At 45.5% G+C, this 23,481-nt stretch overlaps 1 protein-coding gene across 8 annotated transcripts in view; it reads right to left on the bottom strand.

Annotated features, from left to right (window-relative positions):
* Positions 1-23,481, bottom strand: part of LOC118502929 (cGMP-specific 3',5'-cyclic phosphodiesterase) — a 46,566-nt gene that overhangs the window by 22,055 nt on the left and 1,030 nt on the right. For 4 of the 8 annotated variants that reach the window (XM_036035674.1, XM_036035669.1, XM_036035671.1 and 1 more), the window contains exons 2-3: positions 20,479-20,737; positions 6,575-7,606 (exon numbers count right to left, since the gene is read on the bottom strand). In XM_036035674.1, coding sequence (XP_035891567.1) covers positions 6,575-7,171 — 597 coding nt within the window. In that variant the 5' untranslated portion in view covers positions 7,172-7,606; positions 20,479-20,737. Of the gene's footprint in view, positions 1-6,574; positions 7,607-20,478; positions 20,738-21,005; positions 21,392-23,314; positions 23,462-23,481 lie in introns of those variants that run through there. The other 4 variants (XM_036035673.1, XM_036035668.1, XM_036035667.1 and 1 more) reach the window with 4 other exon arrangements.

Raw genomic sequence — 23,481 nt, 5'->3', positions numbered from 1 at the left:
TGACGCGAATGACACGGCGCGTTCAAGCCACCAAACCCTACCGGGCACTGGGCTTGGCTCAACTGACCGTCAATTGCCTTGTGCCGCGTGTTGTAATGAGGTGAGAGACCTGAACGGGAGCAAAACGAAAGGAATTGTTGGTACGAAACAAGCAGCACGTCCTTGACGTTGGCATCTTCACAAACACCGGACAAAAAGTAAAGGTTTGGCTCCGTTTTCTGCCAGCGTCTCCAAAAGCTTCATTGTCTTGGGGCGCGTTGTTCGAGTGTCCGCACAGTGACGCTGTAAGCACACCGGCACAAGTGTCATCTATCACACACACACACACACTGCGTGCACACTGCCACAAAGACTGAGTGTGGTCAAGGGGCTCTCCAGAGCGAGAATGGCAGAGACTGTCGCCAGTGTCTGTAACGAGCCACCGAGCATAGATTCTTTATCTCGTTCTTTCCCCACTACCAAAGACTGGGCGCCTCCATCGTCGAGCACACCCAAAAGGGGGCCAATACCGCCTCCTCCACCACCACCACCACTAGCAACGCTGTAATCCGACGCGTGTACCCTTGGGAGCTGGAATCGAACGAATTGGAAGTGGTGGCGTTGGTGGTGGTAGCAGTGGACGATGTTGTGTTGTTGTCGTTTCGAGACTGGTTCTGGGTTTTGTTTCGTACGACCGAGAAGCAGAATACTTACCACGCCACGGGGTTTCAGGGTTCAAGAGGAGCGGAGAGTGTGGGAGGCGGGGCGAAGGACAGAAGAAGGCGAGAGGGATAAATACCAGACACACTGTCTAACCTTCCTTCGTAAATCAGGAACGTGATTGGGTTACCAGAGCAATGGCTGGCATGTGAAGATTTGCGTGTTTTTCCTTTCCTTTTTATGTCGTACGCGTTTTTTTCATTTTCATTTTTACGCTGCAAATTCATAGTTTTATGCTAAACGATTTCAGTAGTGGCTGGGAAAATATCTTATTAGAAACATCAATACAGCACATTCTTTTGTACGATAAATGGATGCTATTTTTCCAAGAAACATAACAAAAGCAAGGGCTTTCAAGCGAAGCATCAATATTAATTGGGCAAATATCGCTACTTCGTGTGTTATATTTCCATTCACCCGAATACCTGAAGAAATACCTCTTCTCAAACATTTCCCCTTTGGAAATTGAGAACAGCTTGCACAGCATAGCAATCGCCAGCAACGCTTCGTACAGTGGCTTCCGAATTGTCCGGAAATCCACCCGATCTGGCACTGGCTAGCACGCGCCCCAAACGCACGGCTGAATGTCTTCAGCTGCAATAATTTAATTTAATTTATGGCTCAACTTTCCTCGCCTCGTCTCGTGCGCTTATCGTCTGCCCGCACCGAACACGAACACGAAACCTGCGCGAAAGTTTTGATGCGTACCGGGGGTCAGGTACCGGCCATCGATTAAAACTCGGTAACAACCTTCCCGGGTACGTGGTGTTCTGGCCCGAAAACTTTCCCCCAGACGAGGAAGCAACCGGTTCGCTCCGTTCGTGAGTTGATTGTTGTCTTGCGGGCCCTAGGAACAAGTTCTTCCTGTGCACCGTTTACCGGGTGGTGATGTGTTTGCCGTGTGGTTGAACACCGTTCACTTCAAGTCAGCTTTAGAGTTTCTTAGAAGGGGTGCGGTTTTTTGGAGATTAATCAGTGTGAAGTGGTTTACGGTGGGACGGTGGTGCTACGCGGTGCTAGCTGGTAGCTGGCGTTGCAGTTTATTCACTCGCAATTGAACTTTTGCGCTTGGTTTGGTGAGCGTATATAGTTTGTTGGCGTTTGTTTGCGTCAACATGTAATTACATTTTACTAATTGATACTTCTTTTCAAACATATCCGTCGCAGTAGTAGCAGTAGTTGTATGAAAATGACTGTTAATTGTACTTTAATATAATTTAACCGCTCAAAATCAAACGATTTTGTCTTGCCCAATTATTTGTAATTAGTTTATTTGAATTTTGTATTAAAAACAGATAACCAGACAATGTAACAGTGGTGGTGATGATACCGGTCTTCACACGACAGGACTGGGGTTTAAGTCCCTTCAAGACCGCCTGTAAGCAGGACTGACTGTATTACTTTGGGTAAAATCAGCCAAGTCAGTAAAAAAGCCAGAATTTGGCAGACCGAGACCTTTCGAGGTTATAGTGCCAAGCAAGAGGACAATGTAACGGTCTTCAATCAGTTAATTTTAGAATCTCTGTCATACAGGAATTGAAACAAATCTATCATTTCTAAATTACCACTAGTCTAGTATAACAAAATGAGTCCTGTATCAAAAGGTAAAATTTTAAACAATCTTGAGATATTTATTTTTTCTCATTTGAAGCTTCTTTTCGTGTGTTTTTATCACATTTTGTCCACATAGGGAAGACGAAACGTGTCCGTGAATTACAATTCACTTATACAGCAAATACGACATCCAGCATAAAACAACCACAAAGAAATCCTTTTACCCGCATTCACGATCCGCTTATTTGCATAAAACATTTTAACAGCTTAAAGCTTTTTAGCTTGTATAATTCACAGGAATAAGGAAGCAAAATACTACCCAGAATGTAGCACACCAGCTTTAAAAAAAAGCGGCACAATTGTCGGATGGAAAATCTCCTAAAAAAAAACTTACTTTTCATCGTTCCTGCTAATGCAGGATGCGCCAAGGGTGTACTGTGACCACCGAGCAGATCGTGCCATCTTCCATCCACGCTGCACCGTGTCTATAACGAGCAAAATTGACTTTCTTCCACGTTTCGAGCCTTCTCCATAATTTTTTTCCCCTAACCGTTTGCAAGGGACGGATTTATTTCCAGCATGTTTCTTTCTGCTCTCTTACTATTGCTGCCTGCCCGCGTTTCCCGATGCCTTTCCTAACGTTTGCACTGCCAGCCAGCTTCTCTGCTTTGATTTACGGCACCGTAGCTTCCATTTTACGAACCCGGTGGAGCTCGTGGCAGCCTTCGAAAAGCACACCCCAAAAGCAATCAACGCTACCTTCACGAGCGCTGTGTCCTTCTCGCTGTGCGCCCATTTTGTACGCTTTTAATTCATTTTAAGTACATTTTTCTTTAACAAACCGCGCGCACACAGCACATCTCCGGAAAAGATTTATATGCGCTCTGTGCTGCTTCGTTCTAGTTTTGCAAATGCTACGGCCACGGGAGTGGAAAGCCATTCCCATTTTGTGACTAAATAGTTGACCGTAGATAGATGGCCAAGTGCTTTTATCGTCTATCTATCATCGGTTGACGTGCGGCAGTTTTTTTTTCGTTCGTTGTCGTTCGCTGTGTTGTTCAGCTGAAAGAGCACACTATTATTATCGCAGTTTTATTTCCCTCCGGGGGCTTTTCTAGCGAAGAGACAATTTAATTACCAACACCAATTGTGTGGAATCCGCTCTGTGCGTGCTCGGAACCGCCAAGGATGCTGGTGGATCTTGTTGGCAGAAATCATACTTCAATGAGGAAGTGAGTGAGAAAGCAAACTAGAAAAAGGAGACCAAAAAGCAAGCCACTATAAATCATCATCTTATCGGGAGAATAACTGCAGGAGCCGGTCTGTGCGCAAGGTAAGCTAAGCACCACTGCTGCTAGTGCGACTCATAAATCTCATTTAAAAAACCTTTTTTTTCCTCCAATAAATTAAATCACCTACCCGTGCTTGCCTCAAGTCGCTCAAATGGTGGGTTAAGGCACGGTCGAAAGGCAAACATCACCGCCCAACGGTAATGCCAAGGGTTTTCTCGCCGGATAAACAACCGGTTTCCGTGTGGGTTGGACGGTGGATAATTAAGCTGGGACTGCTAGGCCGTACTGCGGGCACCAGTTTGACCAGTGGGCAATTAAAAATGTACCAACAAAATGGGATCGCTTCGGACAACAATTAATGAAGGCAAACGCACTGGTAAGCGTTGAACAATCTTGTGGAAAGCAAAACAACAATAGCGGCAACATACCATATGGTCAGGAAACTTCAGATCCATAGAAATCTACTTTATAACTGTGTTTGAACATGCCCCGTTGCGTCTCTAGACATTTTATTCATGCTTGTTGCTCTGGAAATGGTTTTTTAAAGAAGCGTAAGGGAATTGTTAACCAACTGTAATGTCACGCTGGATGGCAGGTACATGCCACTCAGCCGTGACATGCTATCGACGCATTTCACTGCAAAACGACGGCTACCGGTGCACCGGCAACCGTAAATACCGGTCGGTCCTTGACCACCGCCTGGGTAACCGGAACTGAGATTTATTTAACTCAATCGTGCCATCGTCCGTGCAGCATCGTCGTCCACTTGCTTTCGACCGCCGGCGGGAAGGGTAAAACACCGGCAACTAGGTTATGGTTATTTCCTACTTCAAATCATTCCCCCTTCTGATTCGCCCGAAGCGGTCCGGTCGGTCCCACCGGGAGGACAGTTGCCTGTGAGACTTCACACAGAATGACAACCGGTGTGTTTGTCCGTTTGCAACCACCGACGGTACGGTACGACATTTCAATCGATGAATTTATGTAGCCACGGCTCGATCTCTGTGCAGAAAACTCATCCTTTCACCTGCACTCGTTTGTGCTCGGCACTGTGTTTGTCGCTGTGGTTTTGCAGCGCAACCCGAAACAAGCTCAACTGGGCTTACAGCAGGGCTTTTGCAACGATGCAAAACCACGAGAAGCATAACAGAAATGCTTTTTAAAAAAATAACACCCACACGCACGCACACGCGCCCACAAGCATTGACATAGACCATAAGCGTTAAATCCGTGCCGGTCGATAGGCGATGGAGGCTTCGCTTTGTTTCCCAGCTCACCTTTGTTTCTGTTCAATGCGTCGCAATACAGGGCCATCCTCGATAATGGAAAACGCGAGCGAGCGAGCGAGCAAGAGCGAGCGAGCGAGCAAGAGCGAGAGAGATAGAAAGTAAGAGCGTGGAAAAACACCCACACCAATGCTTTTGTGCGCTCTGTTTCATTTCATCGAAAATAAGGGGTTTATTGGATTTCGATCATCAAATATTAACGCTCACAATTGATTGTTGCTTTTTCTATTAAGCCGTTAAGGCAACCGCAACAAAAAAGAATCGCTCGAAAACAATGTAATTTGTACTGCATTGTCTGTAAATTTAAATTAAATTCGATTGTGTAACTGTCTTCACAAGGGAAAACGAATTAAAACGAATCCTGGAAAAATTAAATTCAACTCTAATTTTATGAAAAGCACTATGCGCCTCCATCGTGACGCTGATTCTGCAAAATTGCCTATTTCGTGTTTAAAACTGTGCCTCTTAAATTGTGGTGAAATTGAAAACTATTTTCAATAATAAATACGGTGGGTCTCAAATCGAGAAAAAATAATTATTTGATGCAAATGTATTCAAAACAGTTTTTTGGTAACAAAACTCACATAGGGTACCAGGCATCTCCATCATCACATTGTTTGTCGAAAATAGGCACTTTCACTACCCAAAATTGCCCTTTTCTCTATGCTTTATTTCATCTTCATTACATTGATTGCGTAGAGCTGTCCCCAAAAAATAATAATTTAAAAAAGTATCCAGCCATTCATTTTTCATCTCACATTGTCTACAAAGTACCATGCGTCTCCATCAAGAGAATGTTTCTTGCCAAAAACAAAATGTCCTTTCGCAATAAAAAAACTAAGATAATCATAAAAGTTGGAGCCAGCACATTCAGAAAAAAAAGGAATTTGCGGATCTCGGCTCATTGTAATGTTTTGCGTGTTTGATTATCATTAAAATGCTTTCTCCATTCAAAACGCAGCTAAGCAACTTTGCCCCATTTCACTCAAACGGTAATGACGTCAATGACACTTTGCTTCGCAAACATTTTCAAATCTACTTCGCTGCAGAATCCCCCCCCCCCCCCCCCCCATCCACAATACTAAATTACCCGCTCGAACCTTTACGAACCATTGCACCGGACAAATAAACGCGCGTGAAACTGTTCCGGGGGTATTGTTTTGCCCGGCCCCAGCTCGGACGACCCGGGAAGCAATGCAGGGAACTGTCAACCATTACGCCACCATTACCTTACCAATCTTGGCGGAAGCAGTAGCAGCAGTAGTTTTCGTAATTTGTCCACCGGGCGGCACTAAGCCCGGCCGGCACTGGAACGGAACGCCAATTAGACGATTAAACTTTACGAGGTTCCATTTCCATTTCCAGCGCGTACCCGCACCATAATAATAGCCATAATTAACCCGCGCCTTGCCACTCGGTTCGCTCCTCCTAATGAAGCGAACACTGTCAACAAGTAGCAGCACCTGGGGTCGCACCCTGCCTGACACTGAGCATGACAAAATGCATTCAATTAATCTGCATAATGATACCCGGGGCCTTCGCCTTCGGGAGGGGCTATAAATTATCATTAGTACCATCTGCATCTGAGTTGCGGAAGCTGGTTCGTTTCTGGACGATAGGAGAAAGGAGTTTTTTGTTGTTCACTTTTTTGGGACTTTCCAACGATTCGCGTATTGAATCGTTCTCGCTCCATCTGATGCTACAGGGGTACAATGTACGTATGTTACGCGTACGTGAACTCACCTTTACCGGAGACGATGCAAGCCACTGCTGGAACAGGTCCGAGGTGACCGACGCACGGTGCGGCGATTTCGGTGACTTGGAGCTATCCCCGGCGGTAATTGACTGCAGCTTGGCAACGACATCGTTCGGAGCACGTTCCCGAAACCAGCGTTCGATGGCGGCCGAATGTTCCTCGAAGAATGCGCCCACCTCGTCCAGCTCCTCGAGCGAGCAGAGCGAATCGGGCGGCCCCGACCGGTGCGATGGGGACAGATGGTGGTGGGTGGGTGACTGGGACATGCTCGAGCGGGACGTATTGGGGGACAGCAAGTTGCCATCGTCCGTCGAAGGTCGGGAAGTGCTGCGCATTAGGGTGCAATTAGCACTCTCGCCATTTTCGGCCGGACTCGACGGTCTCGGTGAGGCGAGCTTCGGCACGGTACAGCAACTATTGTCATTTGGGTTGCCATTATTGTTGATGGGCGGTTCCAGTGCATCGGTGGAGCTTGCAGGTGGTGGTGGTGGTGGTGGTTGAACGTCATGACCATCAATACCGTTGCTGGTCTCCGCTCGACTACCGTTCTTCTGCGGCCAATCAAGTGTCTCTGTGGACTCCATGACGCTAGCAAAAGCGAACACTCGACGGTTCGATGCGTATGCTTGGCCGATGTGTATTTGCTATGCGCTGCCTAAATAATAGGCCGGACGGTAACTATTACATCCGCCGGTGCGGATGCTAACGCGTCTCCATGAACCATACCGTCACACACTCACACACGCACACCAAATCGTCGTTTAATTATTCACATTACCACTTGTGCCACTTCGCTTAGCACGCATTAAAAAAAACCACACTCGGTCGATCTCTTTCACACATACACATTTAAACACAATAAAACACTGAATGTTGACACGAATCCTACGTGGAAATATTGGGCGTACGGGACCACAGTACGACGGGAGCGTAATCAAATAGTGTTTTAGCGCCAATTAAGATGTCGAGGCTAAATCCCCTGCTAGCCGTGTCGGTGATTATCGCGCCTGCTGTTGAGCCTGTGTGGGAAGAAACAGCGAGAGAGAAAGAGAAGTGAAATGTTAAGAAAGAAAATCCTGATTGAAAGCGCCGAAAGTCGGCATCTGGCACCTACTCAAGAACTCAAGCCCATTGCCATGGTGAATGTACGGAAAGAAACAAACACAAAATGGAGTCAGGAGAGCAAGCAAATACAAACAAGCCACCGACCAAAAAAAGCAAAACAAGATATTGACCGAAGGGAGCCACTACTGCTAAGCCCATTTCTGAAAGAGGGAACGAAGGTAATCTGCTTGTTGAGCAACGGTATGATCGTTAAACCTTCGCGGGGCATTATGAAGGTAAGCATTATGGATTCACAGTTGCTGTTGCTGTGTTAGTTGTTGATGGTAGATTAAGGGAAAAGAATATTACGTTCTATTATTATAGCGGGTAAGGCTCAAAACGCAAGAGAACTCCTCAACTTTGTTGTTAGGCGCTTTGTTTTCTTGGAAACATCATCCTTTTTTTTGTAAAACATCTATCCTCCATTTTTAATTTACTATTTTGAATTCAAAAATTCAATATTCACTCCACGTGCTTTAAATGATTTTTTAGCGACGCATAAAACATGGAAGACTCGCTGAAGAAAAGTCAGACTTGCGAAAAGACACCAGCAAATCACGACCGGCACTATATTTTATCCCCCCCCCGAAAGCACTCACATTTAAACTCTAACGCAAGCAAACTGGAACACGGAACCACGCTTCTTTAAGCCATCAATCTCGTCTTGACCCGTGCGCCCACGGACAGGCGATCCTTCCGGCGTACGATCCCATAGCAGACACCGCTATCAAGTGATGCTTTTCGCTACAGAAACGAAGGAAATAGCTTTCTCGTAAGCTGCTTGGCCGAACGAATCGAAGAAAGATTGTGCTCATTAAAGCTTAAAACTCCATCCCAGTGACGGTCGAGTCGAGCGTCGGAGGATCACTCAATGGCATCCACCAGCAAGCGAACAAGCGAGCACACCCGACGGTGGCGCTGATTTTACCCGGTCTTGGTTCTTGTTTGCGCTCGCATTTTCAAAAGCACAAAAACTAATAGCATCGATCTTCGTGGAAAAGGAAACACCAGGAGAAGGAAAAGCTGGAATAAAAAACTTTCCCTTCCGAGTGACTCCCGGCGGTGGCGGTTCGTTCCCGGGTTTCTGTTTTCCTGATTGGAAAATTTCCGAGAAGCAGCATAAGCATGATTGCACTTCTACCATCACGGGCTCACCGCTAAATGGTGCTTTCTTGCAAGAGTTCTTAACCTTACACAGCCCATACACACACACACACATTCTCGCACACAGCCAATGAGACACATAAGCGAGCATATCGAGTGGCTGAACTGTCGAACCGAAAGCATCACCAAGGACGCGAAACGTCAGGAAGCATCAGCCGAGTGGCCCAAACATTGGGATAGCTGGGTGTAGCAGCGAGACAAGCAGCTATAAATAGCACACAGTAAGCACACTGGAACGAACCCTCCTGGCACCTTTTTTTGCTTGCCGTTCCGTGCTTCTTTTTCCCCGCGACGAGCTTCCGCCTCGTCGCTAGGAAAGCTTCCGCAAAGTTTTTGGCCAGGAAATTGGAAGTGATTGAAGGCAGGCGCATCGGTTTTGGATTTGCTAAGAATAACATTTCTACGAAAGATGGCACCACAACCGACACACTGAAAAGAACCCAAAGTTCAATGAGGCTAACGACTGTACTGTTGAGTGGTCAGCTTGTACTTAAGCGGTAGAATATTGGAAACTCGGTTGAGTAGAGCAATGTTGATCCAATATTATAATTAGTTTCGGAAATATTTTCCCCTTATTATGAAGTCCTTCACTTGTCGGTGGATTCTAATCCACTTGCCGCTTTTCAAACCAGTTCCTGGCAGATGCTCAACTTACCTGAAGGAGCCGCTTACAGAATCACTCTCAACCGACTGTCTGCCAGCTCACGCAACACACAACCATTGCTCCGTTTGTCAGCTGTGTGCCAAACAATAGCACAATCACTGCGCCATGCCCTGCAGTGATAAAGTGGAAACCACCATCACCATCATCCCACACTTCACTCGCTGTCACACGTGTGCCAAACCACAAGTGCAGCCTCTCGGGGTTCCAGCTGGAAGTCAGTCCCACCTATCCGGCAAGACTTTTTTCGTTTGCTCTTGCGCCGCTTTTGCCGTACGAATACTTGACAGTTGGCTGCAGGCGGTGAGCACATTAGCACCAGGCATTAGACACCGCGCACTGGCGAGCGATGATGGATGTTTGCAGTGTTTGCCCGGCGGCAACAGATAAATAGCCGTGTGCTGCACAGTGCCGTACTTCGGTAGTAACACAAATCGGCAGCAGAGAGAAGTCAAAGTAGTGAAAAAGTTGCAATTTCTGTACACCGGCATGTTGTCTAGCTACCTTTGCGAGAAACAGCGACACAGCTGAGCCGGGACCCGGCGTATTGTGCTTGGGGAATTGCATTTGCTTTGGAAAAGAGTGTGTGTGTGCTTTGCTGAGTGCTTTTGAGAGCATACAGTGTGTTGGAGCAACATCCAATCTATAAATCCTGAGGAACAAGACTTTTTCGCTCTTTTGAAGGAATTGTATGTGTGGTAGAGATCCAGTGATCTCGTTTTTTCTAAAGCTTTCTTAACGGATAACTCAGGAAAAAGGATCTTGAAATGTACTTCTTTACTGAAACTGAAAATTACTTAAGCCACCTCAGTAAGATCCCACATAGATCAACTTTTCCTACAACACGGCGCATTGCAATAATAAGAAAATACAGTAGGGCACATTGGCATCGAACCGGCTCCGGAACCTGGAGCTAGCCCTAGCGACCATGGCTTATGAGGACAATCTAAGTCTCATAGCCCTTCGGATACATTTAATGCACTCAACGAGCTTCCAACATGGCCTACAGGCTTTGGAGAATGTCAAACCAAGCACCGGTCCATGGGGCGGTCATTGAATGGCGGACACCTTTCTCCAAAGGATCAAAGCTCTCAAGCCCTCAGGACCAGCTCATAGGAAGATATCCCTTGAGGTTTCTTGAATCCATGGCTCCAGGCATCTGCTTAGTATGCTTATACTATGATTCATCTGGTCTGTTGAATCTTGCCTCCTTCAACCAACATTTACTCACAGGTTCTTTGGACGCTACATATTTAAATTTGTAACACGTGACCCAAATAACAATATTCCGAATCGTACCTGTGTTTAAAAACCTCCTATTCTATTGTCCTCTATTAATCTTAAAAAATACCTACTCGGCCTTTTAAGAGTTTTGAGTCGAACGATTTAAAAAAACTACCAGCGCCATCTCGCGGGATTGCGCAAAAGGCGTTTGGCGATCGTTCGTTTGAGCCGCTGCTTGTGATGCAAGATAATAATACTTCTATTGAAACCAGCGTCTTCAAATTAAAATAAAGCTAGCTATTTATATTCCACTCTTAGCTATTTGAATCACCTCTGTGGAGTTTTCACCTTGAATAAATCAGAAATAGCAACTAGGGGCTCTCGATTTTAACTGCAATCCGACTAAGGATTTGTCGAGCGCTTTCCACTTCGCATTAATCCTTTTCCCCCAGACCACCAGAACCGGGTCGTCAGGTAATATGTATTAATGAGCTCTTTATTTCCGAGCGCGCACTCTTTTCTGCTCATTTGCAAACCGACCGACCGACCGACCAACCAACGTATCCACGTCATCATCATCATCATCAGCATAAGGTGGAATTGGAAGCGTTATTAAAGATGCCATTATGTGCGCTCAAAGTGAAGCAAGCAGCAGAGGCGAACGGCTCACCTGATCGTATCCGTAACCTTACACAGCCCCTGACCTGGGTTTTGGTTTGCAATTTATAGTTTTGCGCTTGGTGGGAGATTTATTTTTACTGCAGGTTAAATACTTCTCATAAAATGTTCCGAGAGCACTGTTAAACCTTGGGCAAGACGTTAAGCAGACAACGAAAAGCTAATTGAATATCAATTTAAAAAAAAAAGTTGTATTTTTGAACGGTTAATATGGACATATTCAAGTTGATTATAATCTTGTAAAATCAAAACTGGAGCACAGAAAATTGGGTTACGAATTCCTACTAACATACAAAGCTTCATGCACCCGTACTGACTCAAAACCCTCTTGAAATTGAAAATCTAATATAAATTTTATGCTGTTTAATATTGACGCAATAGTCCCATTACGTGAACCACACAGTTTTCCCGGAAGAGCTACACTACCGGTACATCAAACCATCTTTCCCTGGCGCCGCCGTACAGCTGCTCTAAGCAAGTGAGCACATGCGAGTTCCCAACTATACACCCACCGAGTGAATTAATTTTCAAGCAGTGCATATAAACTTTATTGCATCCTGCTTTCATCCATCCTACCGGATGTTGATTTATTGCACACGGCTGGGTAGCAACAGGGCCGTCACTCCAGAGCAAAACCCAACACCATCACACACTACACAAACTTGTGACCTTTGCTGGACAAAACTTCAAACCGAACATCACCGAACACCGCAACACGAATGGAATGTCACACGCAACCGCGGGCCACATCGATTGACCATTAGTGCTATATGGTGATCGGTCGAAACTAACAGAAAAAACACACACACAGGAACGACAACACGTTCATCGGCTCTTAAATTTTATGTGCCGTTTCGCTGCTCGTAGAAGGAATTGGGGCGTGAAGTGGGTTGCCTCTAATCCTATAGCAAACTGTTTGCCAAATCGGTGACCCTGACATGATCGAGAGAGAGGGAGAGAGAAAGACTCCGGGCCGATATAAATAGATTTTCGACCATGGGTACAATATTCATGAAAATATACGTAAGGCCCATAAAAAATATGGATAAAGTGCTGGTATGCCCCATACGCTTAGTTTCTATAGCAACAAAGTAACAAAGTAACTTTAAGCGAATACGCGCGTTGGTATAAACATTTGCATAGATGTCCGTGTTGGTTGGTATTGGTATAATATTATTTATGATGAATCGATCAAACGGCAAGACCGGGCGGCTGTGTGTATGAAATGAAGATATTTGCAGCAGCAGCTGGCGTGCTCAAGCTCGCTTACATTCGAATAAATTTCTCCTCGAGCTGATCTGACGCATTAATAAGGCAAGGAATTTATAAGAGGTTGAACATTTTTCAAACTATTTAGAAGCCGAGCTTGGAACCGATCAACCCCTACCTAACAGACGAGGCTTATTGATTTATTGTTGTCCAATAAAGTTGTTATAACTTTGTCCCTCGATTCGCCCTACGAAAACCCCTACAGAGAGAGAGGAATTTTCAATAACAACATTCCATTGCTTCATGTTGAGTTTGAGAATCAACCACATCCTACCACAATTACATACATATCCTGTGCTAGGCGAACTTCAATCGGAGATATAGCCATTCAATCACACTCGCTATCAGTATGGTTTCACTATGCATGCATGATAAAAAAAGTTGTTTACAGGGATTCGATTCCAATAGTGAAACTTGTAAGTCGCGAAGGGTAGTGTTTCGGAGGAATAGTGGAGTATTTCAAGTCCACTTTGAAAATTTACAATCACTCTCTGGAATCTGGCATACAGCATACAACATGCACTTTGGTGGGATGGCAAGAAACGCATGAAGGTTATTAATACGATTTTAATATCGCTATAAAACCCCCCTATTTTTTCGTGTATTTCTATGTTGTTGGATAGCGAAAAACTTTACTCCCATTCGTAGAGAAAACTCATTCGTCTCGTCAGTCATTCGCACCGAGTGTCCTTTGCATGTCATCACTTTTCTACCCTCGACAGCTCAACCGTGTTAGGATTTTTCGTTTATTTATTTATCCACACACACACGCCCCTCTATACAGACCTCTCTCAAAGCCGAGGTCATGGCTGACCGGTGAATCTGAACCCCAGCTTCACCCACGTTACACCGAAGTGGTACCGGTCTGTCAAGCAGCGACACTCGTCCCCACCATTCGCCGAAGGAACGGTCGGAGCCGAAGGTTCTTCACGGTTTCAACGAGCAGCTTCAGTCGGTCTCAGCCTGCTCACAGTTCACAGCCGCCGTGCCGTGCTTCGCCAGAAATGGAACGAAAATAAACATATCAAGTGTCACCGGCAACGGCTCACCGCGCCCGAGCTGTCCGTCTGTCTTGCCGTCTATCTTCGCCATCCTGCGGGAGGACACAGCACGATAAGGAATGTGTTTGCATTCAACCACATTCATTCTAGCTGCAGCAACCGAACCTTCCCGCACCCAATCTCGGTGCCATGCGTTTCGCGACGGTGAAGCGAGCGTAACGAACAGCAGTAAAAGCTGCACCGGTATTAGGTATCTGATGATTGAAACCAGTCAATTACGGGTGGTTATCCAGATTTAGCGCAACGCCAGGTACCACCGCACGGAAGCATAGATAGCAAATAGACCTTCTCCAGTGAACGTAACAGCTCAATCAATATTTTCCAACCTCAATAAGCATATTCGTTGCTTTGTCCCTGGACGCAACGATACGATCTCATTTATCATAACCTTCGGAAAAAAGAGAAGCTCCAGAAATCACCACAGAATGCGGGACAGGAATCCTCAAGAATTCTTCGCAAAATCAGACGCTAATATGGGATTACTGTACCGGGAAGGAAAAATGGGAAAACCTGAAACCCAATTCAAGCAAACCGAAACCCCAGAAGGGGCAGATCATAAGCAAAAGCTGATCATCCACCAGCCAGCGCAGGGAAGGCAGGATAATTGGACTAGCTTGCGCCCGGGCATAAGCACATATATACTATTGCAGCGAGTTTTGCCAACGTTTCATTTGGCCTTTTTGTTGTTGCTGTTGCTACATTCAAACCCAACCAAATCCACTGCGTTGAGCTGCTCCCGCTCCGTGCGAAAGTGGAAAGGCAAAGTTTATGCTCCACCGTGAGCATGTCGTACTTTCGGGGTCGCTGATTTTGCCAACTCTCGCTCGGTTCATTCTTAAGAGCCAACTCGGAGCTCCATTAAATAGAGGATGCGTTTGGGTGGACTCCGGGTTCCTTTTGCGCAAACGATGTAAGTATGCAAATTGGATCGCTTCCCATTTGCATAACAGAATCATTCATAACTGAAACAAGATGCCGGCGCATTCGTAGCACCGGGCATTTTGCCATTTGTTCTATCCGCCGACCCGAGTCTGTACGTTGGCCTGCGAATGCTTTCCAGAGAGTAGCAGAAAGCGAAACCGTAACCAAACAACGGCGGACCAAAAAAAAAACTTGAATGAGCAAAAACCCGTAAGCCACCATGACGACTGTCATGACAGTTTGGCATTCTATTTCCGGTCCCCCGGTTTCCCACCCAAGAACCCGTCAAAACCGTTGCCTCCAACACCAATCACTGCAAGTTTTCATTTCCGCACACGTCAGAGCCGGAGCCGGGTACAGTTGATGACTCTTGTCAAGATGTTCACACACACACACACACACACACACACACACCTGGGACGTAACCAATACCGAGAAGGTGTGGTACCTGTGCCGGACCTCAACCATTTGCCGCAAAAACCATAAGTGTATCTGAATCTATGCACCGGATAGATACCTTAACGCTGTTTACAAATTTCTGCACCGCCAGTTTGTGGGAATTCCAATCGGAGCAGCTGTCCGATGTCTTTGGGGTGCGGTTTTGGGGAAATATGGTTTCTGGTATGGAAAACTGACATAATACCTGTTTTTTTTTGTTTGTTGTACGGATGACCTATTGGTGTAATTGACATTCGATATGAAAAGTGACATAGTGACTAAGGGAAAGGTACATTGTGCAGCTGCTGCCCCTATGGGAAGCGGTGGGACATTGCTAATGATTTGTAGGTTTTATTAGAATGGATATGGATAATCTAATCAATTAATTAGAATTCAAATTTGGATAGAATCGAATCGATTTTGTTCGAGTATCAATAAAAGATAAAAGCGGATTTATCTTTAGCGTACTAACAAAATACGATTATAAAAAAATCTGACTAAAAACTTTAGTCACTGCACTACAATCTAATTTACGCATAAGGATGCTGGTTGTCCAACGGCCATACTACAGCCTGATAAAATTAAAAGCCCGAGTAAAAATGCATGTAACAGTCAGAACATTTAGCCGAACTCCTATTGGCCGTGTTTGAGAAGGAGATACTCAAAAGGATCTCCGGAGTCGCACGTGTGGAAGGGCAATGGAGATGCCGGTGAAATGAAGAGAAAGTCTAACAATCATGCAGCGCCATGCTCCGGTGTGCTGGCAACGCCATGAGAATGGCACCGGACAATCTCGACGTCGACGAATGTCGTTTTGGGCTGCTACAACCACAGAGGAAGAGTTACAGGTCCAATTCCTTCTACTAAGGTGATGAAGCTATCACCAGAGAAGCCAATACATTCGATTGAAAGACGACAGAGTTATTGGGAGGCGGTCTGGATGGGATTTGAACCCCGGTCTTGCCATGTGAAGCCCGAACCACTCCAGAGACTTTATTATGCTTAAAATACCATATTTTTTGCTGGGCTAGTTAACCACGGATTTCACATTCACATTACAGCAAGCATCATTTTCGCATTTACTTTTCCTTCACAGAACGGTACCCAGTCAACTCGCCCGAAACAAGTCCCCTAGACCGAAATGTTTCCATAACAAGCTCCTGCAATCGAAAGGCAATCAGGAAAACTTTCACTCTGAGCCTTCGAGGATTTCGAGCGAGCCAAATCCAGCCCGCTCGTAAAACTCGAGAAATTCATCACGAATCGCCCCTCAAACTATCATCTGCAGCATTATCCTCCAGCAACGAGGGATGGGCTTTCCTCGGCACGAAACTTTCCGCACGGCGCTCCCGATGGATGGCCCCGGAAACGCACACTACTGATTTACCATTTGCAAATTTATGACCCCACAAAATCCCATGATAATCCCAGCGGCGTACAGTTTGATTGTTCTGGAGGGCGGTGGTGGTAAGCATTAAATTCCGCTTCCCCGACAAGCCGCACGGATTAAAATCGATTCCGCTTGTTTCGGTTTGGTTTGGAGATTACACGGCACGATAGTGACCGAATCCGAAGCCGAGACTTACGAACGCATACCACGGACCGACCGGACAGGTCTCGCACAAAGCTTGCCTGATAAGGAAAAATACGGATTTAATGGGCACACCATTAGACGGTAGGACCCCGACTAACCTCCGCTGTGACCGATGGAGGCGCCCGGTCGGTCATTCGAATGTCATTAGGAACGGTGGAAGCGGTACAAAACTTTGTCAGTTTAGCGTGCAGACCAAGCAGGCCGGACTGTCATAATTATGGCTGTAGTAAGCTGTGAGAACAACGATACGCGTTCGGAACGTTTCCCCCGGCCTTGTTTACTCGTTTTGTTTGTCCAGTTAATGTTGGTGCATGGCTGGGATGGAACGATGCCAAAAACCGATAAAGTAGGGAACATTTTAATGGCTCTCAAACAGCACGTCGATGTAGGAAATTGCTCATTAAACTCGGCCTTATTCTGTAGCCTGACAATAGTAAAATCTTTATAGAATTTAACCCATTTTTATTCTTCATCCCTACGATAAGCTTTGATACGAAGCTCAAACTAACGCTCCGTTCAATGGACGGTATTTTCTAAACCATTTAATCTTCACCCGAACGAAATCTTTCACCATCATCCTCCAAACAATGCGAAACTAAATAAGTGAAGAAAAATTCTACCAAAAACCCCAACTCCATATGAAGCCGTGTTGTTTTCGGAGATCGTTACGCCCGCTTGCAGCGTGCGTTACACAGCGCTCTTACGTGGCGGATGTGCGCTTAAGACCCTGGTAAGCCATTTATCGTGAAAACCCGTCGATTCATCGGTGTGCGCGTTTGGGGCTTGCGTTGTGAAAACATCCGCCACACCTGGTACCAAAACTTCTCGCACACAACTTTTTTTTTTCCTTCTATTTTTTATTTTTTTGTTTGGGTCTCTGGGACACACAAGCTGTCCGGCCACCTTCATAATCGGTGAAACGCTTTTCTCTCTCTCTCCCGTTCTATGAATCCCCTAAACAAAAGGTAGCGATAACCGTCCCTCGATCCCAGACCGGTTATATGTCTCTATTGTTGTGCTTTCTCTCTCTCTAGTACACCTTTTACGTCGGTCGGAAATCATTGACTGCTGCTTGGGCTTACAAAAACCGACCCAGCCGCCCAACAAAAAAAAGGATGGCTCGAGAATGTTGACTGCGTGCGTAAACTAAATCACCATCTGTGTGTATTTTGGTGAACACCGGTCTAGGGCCACGTCGTAAAGGACACCGAACCCCGGGTTGGCCCAATCGACTGCCAACCCGCAGGAAGAAAAATAGATGAGACCCATCTAGAAGTCAAGGTGGTGTTACCGGTGTACATGCGTGTGTATGTGTGTGTTGGGAGCACTTGAGCCACAACCGGTTTCCACAACCGTAATGCTAATCTTTATTGCGCCCCAAAGCACTCGTTAGAGCAGCCGATGAAAGAGGACGATTTTGTATCGTGTCCGTGATCGGTCTTCCTCCACCAGGGAGGGGGATGGGATAGGCTGTTTTTACCAGCATAGGCGTCCCATCAGACACCTATTTTTTAAATTTGTTTACGCTCATCTACTGTGGAAAGGTGTTTTTTTTCTAAATTCTCCTCGTAAAGTCCTCGTAAAGTCCCAGAACATTTTTATCAACCTCCACTTTGTAATCGTAAACCCTCAGTTCATCATAGTGTATCTCAGAATGAAAGAGACGAGTAATCATTAAATATATCACTCCATATATCAAATGTCTACATGTTTGAAACAATAAGCAATTTTGACACAGACCGCAACCGAAACAATCTACGTCATATCGTTACTGTCACTTGTTTTAGGAACTGGGAAATACTTTATATCTTTATGTTTAAGGATTTATCAGTATTGTGAAATAGTGCTTAGATTATTCGTCAAGGCTAAATCTTCTTGATTTAATGAGCTATTAGGTTATACCGGCCATCTGATGTGGTTTGATACCACGTATCTGGATAATTAGTTCTAACTGAGGGGCAACAGTCCGAACGAGATTTGTTCCCCGGTCCTACCGAATGAAAGACCAGCGCCGTAAGCTATTTCTGGCCACAAGTGACTCGATTTTACCCGTAGCTGGATAGTCAGTCCTGAGTACGGGGAGGCGGTCTGGATGGGATTTAAACTCCGATCTTGCCGTGTGAAGACCGGCGCCGTTATCGCCGCGGCCACTGAACCCTCTCGCTTATGTATTTAACAGTGTGGAGTTATTTTGGCTGGCCAAATAAGACATTTGAGATAATCAATCCTGTGTTCGCAATTTCAATTAAAGTTTCACAATGCCAAATTGGTTTACGGTGGCAAAGTTCAAGCTAAATTCATGCTCCAAGTATAGGTTCATAGCTAATACGGCATGGTATTTGTATTCAAGCGGTTCTGCATATCAACACGGCTATTTGATGCCAGTAATAACGGTCGTCAAGACCCATCCAGATAGTTCTCCAGAGCAAGTTGGGTAGGGCTGCAAAGCTACAACAAGGTGACAAAAATGTGACTAGTATGTCATGACTTTGCCGATCATGAAGCCAGAATGAAAAGTAAAAAAGCCTTCCATATTAGCTTGTGTTTTTTTCTTCTACTTACTAAAAAGAGTCTTAATTCTTCTATTCAAACAGATAATTAAAAATTCAGAAAGTTTACAATCAAATCATTAATGCTTCAAAAGTTCTCTTAGGCAATACGATCCAGCAATCCGTCATGAAATGAATTTTGAAAAAAAAGTACATTATTGTAAAAAGCCCATAATTATTGCCTCCAGCATAAGCTATCATCAACTGCAGATAAATAAAATATCAATCTACTTCACTAGCAACACAACATCATCGACATCCAGCAGGCAAACACCGCCGCGGAAAGATTATCGCTCCTCGCCCGGCAAGTGGTGGTGGTGGTGGTGGTAGTGGCTTTGAGTTTTATAATCGTCTGAAGAAGCTCGAGCCAGTTCCCGCGAGACATCCACTCAACGGAAGGATTTGCCTTTCCTTTCATCTTCTCTGTCGGCTAGCCGTCCCGCCACAAACAGGTGTTATAAAGCGTCGAGTAGCGCGCAACGCAGTACCCGCCAAGACTCGCCACCACACGCAACAACGTCCGAAAGTGTGCGGGAGCCGCGACTCGGATAGCACACTAGCACGTGGGACGGCAGGGCAATTATCTTTTGTCACGTGTACCGTTCACACACGTTTCGCTTTCGCTGTGTTCCGTCCCGTAAAAGAAACGGCAGACCGTGTAGTATCGATAATGAAAATAAAAATTCGCTCGATACTTTGCAAAACTGGCGCCAGCTCTCTATTCGCTTCTCTAGGGGTGTATTTTTATCGTTTGAAAATATTATCAACTGTTTCCCAGTGGCCACAAAAGTGAAGGCACACAAGCGGAACCAATGCCAGCAACAACAAAAAAAACCAGACAAGGAAGTTTCATTTCCGACCCTTACGAACAGGAGGAAGCACCCAACAAACAAACAAACAGAACTGAGTGACTGAAGAAAAAGAAGACAAGAAACAACAGCAGCAGCAGCAGCAGGAAAAGAATGCCAAATTCCCACGCACAATGGAATGTCGCGTGGGAGCAACAAAAAAAAAACAACAACACGCCACACTGTAAATAATCTTTCGAGCGTGAAAATTTATCTTTTGCGCACTCAATGCGCGCCCAAAGCGACTTGCTCAAAAATGGGCACGATATTTCTTCGCGGCTCCAATCAGCTTGAATCTTTTCGAAGGCTTTCGTGCTTTCGTGCCATACCGACACAAACACACACACACTGAAACTCAAACTTCTTGCTTTGCCACTTACCCACTTGGCCGGGATGCTGCTTGGGAGAGCTTTTGCAGGAAACACTTCCTGGCCTGGTGCCTGCCAAGTACAGCGAAAATCACTTTCGTTTCATCCGGTTAACTTTATTCGCCGTTTTCGCGCGCGGGGTTTCCGATTTCACTTGTCTCCTGTGGAGATCAGACGAGCACTAGCCGACAATCACTTTAATTTTCATCCCAATCACAAGTTACGAAACAGCGGTCACGCACACACAACCTTTGCACTTGAAGTTCTCCAACTGTAAAATAACCAATTTTTTTCCGAACTCAAATTACACTCACGCACCAATGGAAAATCGAACATTATTTCACGCTGAACCGTGCCGGGTTTTTTTCTCCACCCGCCAACACATCGCTGGCTCACGCGGCGTAATCAAATTTCCACTAGCGTGCCCAGCGCGCGACACGGCTGTGCCCGGGGATCAATGGATTTTGGCACGGCTGACCTCGTCCTCGGATCGGCGCCTAGCACACGCACTCCCACACACACACACAACAATGGCTTACCCGACCTAAGCGTCTAACCGACAACCAGTACCGTCACTGTACACCCAGCGAACTTCGTCTGGTACCCAAGAAAATTCGTTCCCCACACACAGCTCACACACTCAACAAAATAGAACAGGAAAAACCCCTCGAACGTTTTACTAAAAAAAAAAACTGATACCTCAATGTGTTCTACCCACTGCAGGCTGAAAGAAGATGTTCTCCCCAGGTCCTCACGCCCAACAGCCCGAAGCCACCCGAGGGAAACACAGTGACGGTGACAGTGACGCTGAACGAACGGCGAAAAACCACCACCGTTTCGGTTGGAAGCTGTCACGAGTCTGGTCCTGGTCCGAGGATCGTAAGCTCCAGCAAGCTGCCCCTTTGGCTCTCTGGCAACGGTAGCGGACTGCTTTCCCGCTTTTCCTTTCCTAGCTCTTTTGGTGGCTTTGGTGCCGCGTGGGATGGAAACGAGAGAGAGCAATACCGTAGATAAAGAGATGAAGAGCGAGCACAGCAGAATATGACGCTCTCTGTGTTTGCTTTACACTTTTGTATTGGAATGGAGTTGCCGGGAGAAAGAGAGAGAGAGAGAGAGAATGCTTTTGCACACCGTCGGCATGCAAACAAAGAAAAACATACGAGAAAATTGAGGGGAAAGTTGCGTCCTCGGATACATTAAACGGAACTGTAGGGAGGGAAATCTTTGAACGGTGTGAAATGCTTGATTTGTGAGATATTTTCCCCGCTGATACGTGAGCGCATTGAGTGACAATGAGTGGTTGTCCACATATGTGCACAATGGGGCTAAAACGCATACTTTGGTGGTCAACATGGCTCAAAAAGATCGTTCTGGGAGAATATGAAATTGATTGATCTCGGTAATAACTAATCTAATTCTTGCCTGGTGCAAGCAAATGTTAACGAAAAATCGATTGACTTGGTATTTTATGACACTATAAAATTGAAAAACTCCATCATGTCTTCTAATTAGCAGAGGATTAAATTTAATTGGCAAAATGTATGCAGTGAACAGCTACTTGGAGTAAACAATCCGAAAGGAAGCTGTTCTCAGTACAAACAGTGAAGGACAATATCAACTTCAACTAGCTTATTATTTGAAATTTACTAATTTTCTTTAATAAAGTACTCATACTTAAATATGGAAAAAGATATTTAATATGGTACATAGGAGCTTTTTGACGCTCTTTTATAGGAGCTTTGAAAGCATTTCCTCCATGTTAGTTGCCATATCTCGAGTATGCTTGATTGATGCTATTTATGGGTTACTTCCATTACGGACGGTCCGATGGCTGAGGCGATAAGTTCGCCGGTCTTCACAAGGCAGGACCGGGAATCGAATCCCAACCGGACCACCTCCCCGTACGTAGGGCTGACTGTAACATTAAGCCACAGGAAGCCAGAAATAGCAGGCCGAGACTAATTCAAAGTATGTTTGATGCTTTTTCATATATTTCTTCGAATATTTTTTTAAAAATTAGTTTTTGGTTATCATGCCCCATTACAGGGTTTTTAAGTTGATAAGGCATTAGCATCCACTTTTAAGGCAGGCTTCTTAGATGGAATTGCAAACAAAGCAAGTTGACATGGAAACGGCTTCAGATGGTAGGGAAATACCTTTTATTGTGAAGTCCTCAGATGATATTGTTAAAGTAGCCGTGTAAAGTAGGACATGTACAATATCAACGGCTACTATGACAACCAGCTGACATCTCCATCACCTTAGTGCGTTCATCTTCAAACCACACTTACAACCTATCAAAAAATTATTTCACGCTCCATTTGCATTCAAACTCCAAAGCCAAACAAGCACCCCACAAACTGCTTCCATTAAATTGGCCTAATGCCAAGACACAAACCCCCCTCCCATTTCAATCGATCGCGTTGATCGCGCACTTCAATCAATCGTTCATCTGTCTGTATTTGTCTGTCACCCGGGGTTTGTTTGCTTTTATCGTACGGCGCTGAACAGGCACTCGCAAACGGCGATCTAATCACAAAACCGTCGTCTAACTCATCATCATCATCGCACTGCAAGACGCTACTGTGTGTTTGTGTGTGAGTGTTTGTGCTGATTGGTTTGTTTTGTCTTTGCTTTGCCACTGTCACGGGCGTATGTCGTTGTGTGTGGTATACCAATCAATCGCGCGTAGTAAGGGTTTGCACCGTACCGCACACTCGCTTAATCGGTTCTCCACGGTTTTCTTTTCCTCAATCTCTCGTGTGAGCTCCTCCATGCTCTATCAACACTAATGATCACTTACGATTCAACCCAATAACGTGTATGGACGACAACAACAACTACACACCTCATTAAATCGTATGTTGATGGCGGGGTTTTTTGTGCTACCAACATCCGACTCATCCGAGGCGTCGATCGGCATGTTTCGTTTGACGCCAAACCCGTAAACATTCCCTTCGGTCGCCACCCAAAACCCGCTTCAATATCGACCGCATCAGCAAGGCGCACCACACA

Source organism: Anopheles stephensi, chromosome 2, assembly GCF_013141755.1.
Source record: "Anopheles stephensi strain Indian chromosome 2, UCI_ANSTEP_V1.0, whole genome shotgun sequence".
Taxonomy (NCBI): domain Eukaryota; kingdom Metazoa; phylum Arthropoda; class Insecta; order Diptera; family Culicidae; genus Anopheles; species Anopheles stephensi.
This window is presented reverse-complemented; position numbering and strand designations above follow the sequence as displayed.